At 50.7% G+C, this 11,439-nt stretch overlaps 1 protein-coding gene across 1 annotated transcript; it reads left to right on the forward strand.

Moving 5' to 3' along the window:
* The first annotated feature begins 5,940 nt into the window (after positions 1–5,940).
* Positions 5,941–6,908, forward strand: LOC130593465 (tropomyosin beta chain-like). Its single transcript, XM_057398653.1, has 2 exons — positions 5,941–6,056; positions 6,747–6,908. Exons 1-2 carry the CDS (start codon positions 5,943–5,945, stop codon positions 6,906–6,908), a joined length of 276 nt encoding a protein of 91 aa, XP_057254636.1. The 5' UTR covers positions 5,941–5,942.
* Positions 6,909–11,439: the final 4,531 nt, after the last annotated feature.

Here is an 11,439-nt window from a genome sequence, read left to right on the forward strand (position 1 = left end):
CTAGCCAAAGGGGTATTCCATACCACAGCACGTCATGCCTGGGATGTAACTGGGAGTTACCCGGAAGGGCTGGCTCACTGCTTGGTCGGGCTTGGTATCAGCGGGTGGTATTGTATTCTCTTCCCTTGTTATTTCCCTTATCATTATTATTATTGGTGGTAGCAGTAGTGGTTTGTGTTATACCTTAGTTACTGGACTGTTCTTATCTCAACATTTGGGAGTTACATTCTTTTGATTCTCCTCCCTGTCCCTCTGGGAGTGGGGGGGAGTGAGCGTGAGGGCTGCGTGGTTCTGATTTACAGTGTGGGCTTAAACCACAACAAAATGCATCACCAGTTATCACTGAATCATCATCCAGGCCCACACTTCAGGCTGGGAAGCCCTGTTGCAGCCAATGCCAGGAGTCTCAGGTAACTGGGAAAATTTCTACGTGGTGCATCTACCCGTAGGTGAGGCTTTGGATTCGGCCACAAGAGAGTCCTGCTTTTATATTCTTAGAAACACAGACGGCTTTATGCCAGATCTCTAATTGCTTACTCATGCAGCCATGCAGTTTCTCATGATCTCACTGTTGTCCATGCCGAGACCATCGGCCAGACACCCCAGCATGGCCAAAAGTGAAGGTCATAGAACAGCTACACACTTATCTTTTCCTGCCTCTTTCTGACAAATAGTCACAATGAATGTAAATATATATACTTTATTAAATAGACTCTGTCAAAAACATACTTTGCTATGTTTCTCACAGTCATGAGCGGGGATCAACTCTCGGCTGGGGTCGCATCCATTACAATGCCCTTCACTCCCCACCAGAGAGCACTCACCAGAGTGCTCCCTATCCCCAGTGTCTGTGTTTCCTGGCTGGGGCATTCACTGCTGTCTTCTCTCTCTTCTCCCTCCCTCCCTCCTTCCCCCCTTCCCTGTCAGCTTGAGAGTAAGGCATGATTGGGGTGCCTGCTGGTGTCTAACCTCAGGATGAGTCTTGCTCATGGTGTGTCTGTGTGCTTACCCCAGTGCTGGGGTGGCACTTGCATATGTGCACAAGGGCCAGGTGTCTGCGTGTATTTCTCTAGCTGACAGGGTGGCTGCCACCCATGTGGTGTGAGTTGGGCCAGCAGTGAGCTGTTTCTGCATACAGACCCTGCATGTGCCACAACACACATGCCATGGCATGTGCATGTCTGCCCCCCTGCCCTGGTGAAGCTATAAAACTGCTACATTGCAGGCAACAGCATACAATTGAGTTCATTGGATGTTTTCCCCTAAAATCAAATCCCCTTGAGGTACACATCAGAATTCCCCATCTTCCCGCATTACCCACCAAGTATATCTGGGTTCCTGAGCAAAAGCAATCCCACAAGTGGGTTTGCCTTTACCTGAAGCAGAAATAACCCAGACTGTCTTCCCGAGCAAATTCTTTATGTGCACCACAGGAACTTTATCCCCTTCTACAGTGCATAAAAGTTCTGACTGGGCTGGGCCAGCCCTGTTGGAAGATCCTCTGGTGTTGACCAACCAGGTGGCCTTTGGTAAGTAAGTGTGTATCTCAATTCTTGAAAGTTCCCCCACCCATTGCTCTCATTGTTGTTTTTACCAGCCCATTGTACCGTTTGATTTTCCCAGAGGCTGGTGTATGGTAGGGGATGTGATATACCCACTCAATGCCATGCTCTTTGGCCCAAATATCTATAAGGTTGTTCCAGAAATGAGTCCCATTGTCTGATTCAGTTCTCTCTGGGGTGCCGTGTCACCACAAAATCTGTTTCCCAAGGCCCAGGATAGCGTTCCGGGCAGTGGCATGGGGCACAGCATATGTTTCCAGCCATGTGGTGGTTGCTTCCACCATGGTAAACACATGGTGCTTGCTTTGGCAGGTTGGTGGGATTGTGATATAGTCAATCTGCCAGGCCTCCCCCTATTTGTACTTCAGCCATCATCCTCCATACCAAAGAGGCTTTAACTGCTTGGCTTGCTTAACTGCAGCACATGTTTCACATTCATGAATAACCTAGGCAGTAGTGTCCATTGTTAAGTCCACCCCTCCTAGCCCCAACCAGCCCTTTTCCTCCTTCCCAAGTGCCTGCATTGTTTTCCAAGATCTGCAGTGGTTTTGTAGCTTTTGCATTTCTCTAGTATTGAGTATGCAGCTTTCAGTGTTTGTTTATTAAACTTCCCCTGTTAAACATTGGAGGAAACCAGCTTCCCACCTGTCTATCAACAGGATCCCCTAGCAGAAAGGGGGGACTGGTGGACAGGGGTCGCAAGGGCACCTGCTCTCACAGCAAGGGCGGGGGAGGAATGGTGTGTGGGTGCTTATACAGCATGGAAAATTTTCTAGTCATGTCCAGCCCCAGGTGCCAGGCTGGCTGGATCCCTGCTGCTAGCCATGTGCTGGCCCTTACAGGTGCTGCTGGGGGAGCTAACACTGTGCAAGGGAGAGGATTTTGTTGCTGGGGGATTTGGGCTTTGAGAGGGACCAGACAGGTTCCTGGCCATAGTCCTGACACTAGCCAAAAATATCCCTGGGGTAGGGTGCTACAGGGGTTCAGGTGGGGGACCCCCTGGTCACCAGCAGTCCATTGGAGGTGAAGTGGTATCACTTGGTGTGCAGCAAGGCTGGAAATGCATCTGGAGCCCTCCTGGCTGCTGGCACTGAGCTCATGCACTGACATAGCCCCCTGGGGTCAACCTGTGTGGGCAGCCGCTGCCCTGAGCATGTTCCCACCTGTTCTACCCTGTCACTCAGCAGGGATTTGGGGTGCCCAAGCAGTGGTGGGGCAGGTAGGGATGCTGTGGGGTGGAGCAGAGCGTGGTCACAGTTGGGCTGGCATGTGTTCCCTGTCTCTGGGACCTGTCTGCAGCAACATGAGCTACAAGCATCATGAGCAGCTAAAGCAGCATCCTGCAGCATCACTGCCAGTGACTCCATCTCCCTTCAAGCACATCCCCAAGGGTGCAGAGGGGCTGTCTCCCCTGGGATGCTCCCCCCTGGCCAGAGTCCAGGATGGATTTATGGCTCTTGCAGGCATAGCAGTCCTCCCAGATGTCCCCTGACAATCTGTGCTGGCCTGACCTGGCAACAGCCTCTCAACCAGGTGGCTGGGCATGAGGCTCCTCTGAGCAGCCAGCAAGAACAGTGAGTGGGTGTGGTGCAGCAGCGGCCCTGGCTTCATCTGGGCAGCCTGGGGCCATGGGAAGTCCAGCACCCCTGGAAAGGGGTGCAAGAGCACCTTCCCTGCTGTGTCCTCCAGGCTGGAGTACAGGCAAGTGGTGGTGGCATAAACGCTGGGGGAGGGACATGGGGTGCAATTCACCCTGGCCCCCTAAATCTCCCCCACCGGAGTGAAGGGTTATTTTGGCAGGCAGGTTTGGACAAGCATGTGTGAGGGCTTGGAGCTGGGATGCTGTAGTCACAAGGCACTAGCACCTCTGTGGGGACCTAAATACAACAAAGTTGGAGGCGGGCAGGGAAGCTGCAGCCTGACTTCTCAGGGAGCCCAGGTACAGGGCAAGACACTGAGTCACAGGCTGCACCAGGGAAGTTCCTGTTAAATGGTGGGACAAGCCTTTCCAGGGGTGGTTATACTCTGAAGTGGGACATGGAGGGGGGATCCCCATCCTTGGACACCTTAGCCGGGGGTGGGGCTGGGTACAGGGCAGCAATGGGAGGGATTCAAACCCACACCTCTCTGTACCCCCTTGTCCTGGAGACCACCCCGGAGGATGGCTTTGAGGGCAGACTCATGGTCCCCAGCTGTGCCAGTCAGACATGATCCTGATGCCTGGAGCAGGGGAATAGGCAGCAGGGGGAACTGCTCCTTCAGAGGAGACATTCAAGGACTTTGCCCTTTCCTGGCTGCTCTCACCTTGCACATAATTTTTCCCCTGAGTGATGAGCCCATGAAATTGCTCCGGGCCAAAGCATCTCATGGAAAGCCATACATCCTTGCCCAGGAATGATGGGAGACACATCTGCCTAATCCCCTCAGAAGCTGTGTGCTGGCAGTTACTGACTCTCCTTGTCCAAATATGTGCCTAATTCACATCAGTATCAGTAGCTGCTCTCCAGAGTCCAGCAGCAGCTCTTCTGCTGCTTTCTCCATGGTGCCAGCAGCCTCTCAGTTCTTGGCTGTACCCATCCCTCCTATGCTCCTTGCAACCCAGGGCTGAACACTCCTAGAAAGCCACTTTCTCCAGCTCTCAAAAACTTTTTGCTCTTCTCCGCTTGAAGCACTGTTGTCAAAAAGTTGCAGCAGGCAAGGGCTGGATGCAGTCCTGGGGTGATGGGTTGGGGTAGCATATGCACCCCTCCTGTCCCCATCCCATCCTCCCCACATACCACATTTCCTGTGGCCTGTCTGCCTGCTCCTTCCACACACACACCCCCCTCCCCTGTCCAGAGCCCTCTCTGCAGCTGGGAATGCACCAGAAACATTTATGAGTGCTATTAAAATGTGTGTTATTTTTGGAGGAGCCAGGATCTGAAAGGTTTGCAATTTTTTTTTTTTCCTGTGGAATACAGTTTATTTAGAGCAGAAAGACAGAGTGGGGCACCTTATGGGCTGTGCATGGGCTGGGTGTCCCCATGGGTGCCAGGGTTGGTGGCACCAGGGTGCAAAGCATTGGGGAGATGGGTGTCAGGGAGCCTGTGTGGAGCTGAGGCCCTCCTGTCCCACCTTGACACAGGAGCTGGACAGGGAGGTTGGGAACTTGGCTCACTTCTCTCCTGGAAGATTTTCCCTGTGTGGGCAGTGCCAGCCCATGATGTCCCCAAGTGCAATCACAGCCCATGAGTATCCCTGAATGCATTGCCAGCCTGTGACATCTCCAATTGCAATCACAGCTTATGGGTGCCCCCAACTGCAATCACAGCCCATGAGCATCCCTGAGTGCAATCAGCCTGTGAGTGTCCCTAAGACTGCAGTGCCAGCCCATGGGTGTCCCCAATTGCTGTGCCAGAACTTGAGGTGCCCCCCAGCCAGCGTCAGGAGCAGGGACCCAGGTCCCAGGGTGCAGTAACAGGTTGTTGCTGCGGAATGGACTCAGTTGGAGATCAATGTGATCAGACAAAAGCCATTTATTGCAAAGCATTAACTCCTTATATACTATTGCTTACATACACTTACAGTGATTTGGCATATTATGATTGGATACATGTCTTGAAGACCCTTAGCGACTAACATATAATTGGTTAAGCACAGGTGTGAGAACTTGACCTCGAAAGCTTGCCAACAGTCCATGATTTCACAATTCGGTAAATTCCAGTTTCTCCTTATCTTGCTTGCTTAAGCTTCTTCGGGCCTCTCATGGCCTTGCTGTATTTTTCGGGGTTATTCAGAGTTCATGTACCAAATATCCATTCTCCTGTGAGAACACTGTCTCCACAGGTTGTGCCTAGGACAGTGCCAGATGTGTGGTGTCCTCTAGTACAGGTACAGCTCTGGCCAGAGCAGAAGCAGGTCTCAGGCCCTGGGGGTGGATGGCTGGTGGTATTTCTGGGGCACTGACAGCCCATGGATGTCCCAAGTGCAGGGCCAGCCACAGGATGTCGCCCACAGTGGTGAGAGGCAACAGGGTATCCCCCTAGCCCAATACCATCAGGGTGTTCCTGGGGGAGTGCCACCCAGAAATGCCCCTACCGAAGTGTCCCCGGGTGTCCCTAGCATAGTGCCACTGGGGTGTCCCTGGCCTGGTGCCCCCCGTGGGTGCCCGGCGCCGGGGCTGAGGTGGTGCCCGCCGACGGTGCCGCCCTCCTGTCCCGCTCGGCGTGGTGGGGCTGGTCCCTAAAAGGTGCTGGCGGGCGGCGGGGGAGGTGCAGGGGCGGTCCCCGCCTGGCGCGGCCCCTCCCCGGCTCTTAGGCGGTGCGGCGGTGAGGGGGGACACAGTGTAGGTGCTCCCGCCACCCCCCGTGCTCTGCGCCCCGCTGCGACCCTTCCGCCACCATGGAGGCCATCAAAAAGAAGATGCAGATGCTGAAACTGGACAAGGAGAACGCCATCGACCGTGCCAAGCAGGCGGAGGGAGACAAGAAACCGGCAGAGGACCGCTGCAAGCAGGTAGGTGTCCTACAGACCCCCTGGCATTGTCCGGGGACCCCTGCCTTAAGGGTTGTCCAGCCCCAGGGACCCTGTCCTGCTATGTGTTCAGCCTGAGGACCCCTGTTCTAGGGCTGTTCTGCCCTGGGGACTTTGCCCTACTGGGTGTCTAGCCTGCAGATCCCAGCTCTAGGGGAGCCCTTGGGATCTCACCCCACTGGGTGCCTGTAACTGGGGACCTTACCCTTCTGGGTGGCCATTCCCAGGAACCAGCACTCCAGCCTGTTGCCCCTGACCACTCATGTTAGTCCCCCGCTAACATGCCATGTCTCAGTAGTACACCACAGTGCCACTTCCCTATCCCTCTGCCAGGGAAACCCTTGGGGACAGCATACTCCCACCTCAGCCACAGAGATGGGAACCTTCTGTGCCTCTGGAGCTGTGTTCCTCAGTCAGGACCTATCCAGTCCCTTGCACAGGAGACCACTATCCCCTTACCCCCACCAGGCTCAGGGATGCTGGGGGCTGCTCTGGTCCTGGGAACCAAGGGCTCCCTGAGGATGTATGGCCCCAAAGTTGACAGAGTGAGTGTGTCTGAATGCTCCTGCTGTGCCTCCATCCTCAGCCACCCCAGAAGGAGGATGTCCATCCCTTTCCCAGCCTTGTAGGCACCACCCCCCTCCTGACCCCTGCCCTCTGTCCGTTCTCCAGCTAGAGGAGGAACAGCAGGGTCTGCAGAAGAAACTGAAGGGCATGGAGGATGAGGTGGAGAAGTACTCCGAGTCTGTCAAGGAGGCCCAGGAAAAGCTGGAGCAGGCAGAGAAGAAAGCTACAGATGTATGTAGACATGCCAGCAACTCCTCCCCTGTGTAGGCGCCAGACCTCGGGGGCGGGGGGGTGAGGTGGGGTGGGGGAGTGTGAAGGAAGAGGGGGGCCTTATAAGGAAAGTGTCCGTGGGGAAGAGGGAAGACTGTCAGAATCCCATTCCTGCAATGCTGACACTGAACTTGGCTGAGATGCAAGGCAGGGACTGGACAAATCCAGCTCGGGGTGCAGGAGCCAGGCAGGCTGCGGCAGACACAGCTCAGTCAGCTCTGGAATTTCATGGGCAGCTGCCTGCCCAGCTCCCCAAAGCTAATAGGGATTGATGCAAAGGGTTAACAAATGTACAAGAGGGTTAGGGTTGAACCACTTGCTTAACAATGTTACTGCTTGATCATGCTTATCATACATGGTTTTTGCAATGTACAAGAGGATAGGTCAAACAGCTTACTTAACAATGTTACTTCTTGCGCATGCTTATCGTACTTGCAATATACAAAGGGATAGATCAGGATCCTTGCTTAACAATATCATTGCTCACTCATGATTATGCTAGGACAAGATATAAGGGATAAGATATGGGGACCGTGACTTGATTCCCGTCCTTTGAACGCCTAGGCCGGCTGAAATTGGCTCTACACTTTGGATGAAGACCAAGACTCCAGAGAGCATGGGTAACGACCAGAGGTGAAAAGTTCAGGCTTGAGGAAGACTCATTTACTTCATCTTGAGACCCTCGCTCATGACCACTAGGAGGCACTGCGCAGGCACAAAGGACTTCTTAGCTCATTACAATAGAAAGCGCGAATAGGACATGAATATGTATAGGCGTGTTGTGCAACCTCATGCATATGTATAACTTTAGATGATAAATGTAAAGGGGAAACAACGCTGAAGTGCACATGCTTTTGGAGGAGTTATCCCCATGCGCCTCAGCACTAAATAAAAAGCGTACCTTCTTTACAACTTTAACGAGTTGTGGAGTCAATCTGTGTATCAATTTGGCGAGCCAGCCAGGAGACATCTGTTCGGCTGCAGGATTGGCTGAGGGGTGAACATCCTAGGCACCCCAGGCCGCTTGCCTGGAGGACCTCCGCTTCTCATCCGCTCACTGCGGGGGCAGACAACAACCTGTGCCAGCTGCAGAGAAATGGTATGCTTGGAATTTAAGTAATTTAGGGGGCCTATAAGGTGTGCGCATAGCCCGGGGCTGCTGGTAAGGTGCGCAGAGACGTCTGGCACACAGCGTAGTTCCCCTTGGCAGGTAGAGCTTGCAAGCAGGGGACTCGCCAACTGATAGAGCGGCTGCTAGCAATCCTGAGAGCGGATCGGGTGAATCTGGTTTTTCACCGCCTCCCAGGTTTGGGAGCCAGGACAGACCTACTAATGACTGGGCAGGAAGCAGGAGAAGGGTAGGCAGACCCAGGTTTCCACTGCATCCCAGGTTGTGAGAGCCAGGACAGACCTGCCACTGACTGTGTCAGAAGCAGGAGAAGGGTAAGCGGAACCACTGTGTGTCTGTGGGATCCGTGTGTGTGCAAGTGTTTTGTGTGACTGAGACGTGGCATAGCTACGAAGCGAGTGTGGAGTCCTGATCTGTGGTTCCATGATCTCTGGCTGGAGACGGGCGAAGCGTTTGTTTGTCTGTAATCATTAGCCAATCTAGGAACTGAGGGAGTGTGCGACTGCCCCTCCCACAGTGGTTAGCCAGGCAACACACCCTGAATTCCTGGTGCAGCACACAGAACAGACTTTTAAACATCCAGAGGGGCTGGATGTGTTAAAATTATCAGAAGCATCTGGCTGACCATCTGTTGGGACCAAAAATAAGTGGGTTGATCTCTAGAGTTCCTAAGATCTATCAAAAAATAAGAACAGAGAATTGAAAAATAGTCTGTAAGAAATATCAAAGAAAAATCAAGAAAAAGGAACGGGGGCAGGGCAAAGTAAGGAAATCCTGAAAAGAAATCCCTTGAGATGCATCATAGCACACTGGAAAGAAATTGCAGGGCCAGGAGGAAGGGAGAATAAGAGGACTCTTAATAAATATTACAATCAGTGGTGGCCACTTTATAAGCTAGAAGATGGGGTAAAGTGGCCACTTAATGGAACCCTAAACTGTAACACCATGTTACAATTAATGTTATTTTTAAGGAGGGAAGGGAAATGGGACGAAGTACCATACTCAGACATGTTTTTTTCCCTTCGGAATCATCCCAAGTGGCAAAGAAGTTGTGGAATAATACCACCCCAAGATCCCTTGATATTGGCATTAGAGAGAGAGAATAAAGAAAATAAGAGTAGGCCAAAACGATGCTATTCAACATGTGACTTAGGTCAGAGGTGCACGAAACAAGACAAAATTCATCATGTTGTGAACCAGGAATTAGTGGATCTATTCAAGCCCCCACCAAGAGGACAGGTGGATACAGATGCCGAGGACACCGTCACCCCCCCTGGGAGTCCGGTCTCCTCACGAACTCAGCTAAAACAGCAGGGACATATATTACAAGCACCCCTTAGGGAAGCAGTAGGATCTGAGGGAACTACGATGCAGATTAAGGTACCTTTTTCCACTCTGGATCTGGAAGTGTGGAAAAAGGTGGTGAAGGATTACCATAACGACCCTGTAAAGGTTACTAAACACTTGCAGTTTATTGTAAAACAGCATAATCCAGATTGGAATGATATGCAACTACTACTGGAGGCAATGACTGAGACAGAGAGACAGCTAATAATCAAAACAGCAGGAGATTTAGCCTAGGATTATTATAAGATGAAACAGGAGGATGTGCAGGAATTCTTCCTCCTCCAGGATCCGAAATGGGATCCAAACCGATCAGCAGAATTTGAGAGACTACAGGCTTACCAGGAATGGATTGTTAAAGGAGTTGAGAGGGCTATACCAAAAACTATAAATTGGTCAGCATTATATGCAATAAAACAAGGCCGTTTGGAATTGCCATCAGAATTTTTAGACCGATTAAGAGATACCATGCGTCATAACATGTCGTTAGATCCAGGATCGGAAGTAGGGGTACAACAGTTAATATCCCTCTTCCTGGGACAATCTACTGGGGACATTAGAAGAAAGCTTCAAAAGTTATGGCCGATAGAGGGAAGGAACCTAGAGATCCTATTAGACAAGGCATGGCTAGTATTTAGTAATTGGGAGGAAGGCTATAAACAGGGAATACGGAGATTGGTGGCAGTAGTAGAAGGAAAAGGATGAGAACAAAGACAGGGACCCCGGCTGGGTAAAGATCATTGTGCCCTATGTAAGAAATTTGAACACTGAAAAAAGGAGTGCCCAGAGAACAAAAAGAATCATCATCCGAAAAGAACAGCTGTAACTAAAAGAGGGGTGGTCCCACATGTGAAAGAAAAAAGAAGGAGACTAGGGGAATCTTCCCTAGCAGAGCTGCTGGTTATAATGAAGCTAGGAGAAACAGGAAAAGAGGTAAAATTTTTAGTTGATACGGGCACGACATATTCAGTGTTAAACAAAGCTTTAATGCCTGTAAGGGATGATTATATTATGGTAAAAGGGGCAACTGACCAAAGTAAAAAGGCATATTTTTATAAACAACTGAAATATCAATTAGGAAAGCAATGGGGCATTCATAAATTCTTGTATATGCCTAACTCCCCAAAAGCTCTCCTGGGGAGAGACTTATTGGAACATTTGGGAGCAACCTTCAAAGAAGGTGAGATCACTCTAAAAATAAATGACCAACAATATATAGAGATGTTAAGTTTAGTCCCAATCATGCATCAGACAGAGGAAAAAGTTAGAGAGGATATACTGGAACAGGTATTCCCAGGGTTATGAAATATGAACATACCTGGAAGGGCCAAAAATGCACCCCCAATATAGATTAAATTCAAGGAGGGAAAACAGCCAGTCAGAATTAAGCAATGCCCCCTGAAGAAGGAGGATAGGGAGGGAATTAGCCCAATGATTGAAAATTTTCTACAATTAGGACTGTTAAAGGAGTGCCAATCTGATTTTAACACCCCTATTCTACCGGTTCATAAACCTGATGGGTCATACCTGGTGGTACAGGACTTACGAGCTGTTAATAAAATAACTGAGAATCTTTACCCTGTGGTAGCAAATCCATATACCCTACTAACATGCTTGACACCGAAATTAACCTGGTTTACTGTTTTAGATGTGAAAGATGCCTTCTTTTGCCTCCCTCTCCACGAAACCAGCCAGAAAATCTTTGCATTTGAATGGGAAAACCCTAAGAGTGGGAGCAAAACCCAGCTCATGTGGACGGTGTTGCCTCAGGGATTTAAAAACAGTCCTACGCTGTTTGGAGAACAACTTGACAAAGATTTGGAATCCTGGGAAACTCTGCCAGGAGAAGGGAAGCTATTGCAGTATGTAGATGACATCCTAATAGCCACCCAAACAGAAGAGGTTTGCATAACCTGGATGGTAAGCCTCTTAAATTTTCTGGGACTTCAGGGATACAGGGTATCTAAGAAAAAGACTCAGGTAGTGAAACAAAAAGTGATTTACCTGGGCTATGAAGTTAGCACTGGACAACGAAATTTGGGACAAGATTGTAAG

Source organism: Pezoporus wallicus, unplaced genomic scaffold, assembly GCF_028554395.1.
Source record: "Pezoporus wallicus isolate ANWC-B61680 ecotype Strahan unplaced genomic scaffold, APGP_CSIRO_Pwel_v1 contig_1787, whole genome shotgun sequence".
In the NCBI taxonomy this organism is placed as follows: domain Eukaryota; kingdom Metazoa; phylum Chordata; class Aves; order Psittaciformes; family Psittacidae; genus Pezoporus; species Pezoporus wallicus.

Coding starts and splice junctions, on each gene's coding strand:
- LOC130593465 (XM_057398653.1), top strand. CDS start 5,943: ATGGAGGCCATCAAAAAGAAGATGCAGATGCTGAAACTGGACAAGGAG. Junction 6,057..6,746: donor CAGAGGACCGCTGCAAGCAG/GTAGGTGTCCTA, acceptor TCCGTTCTCCAG/CTAGAGGAGGAACAGCAGGG.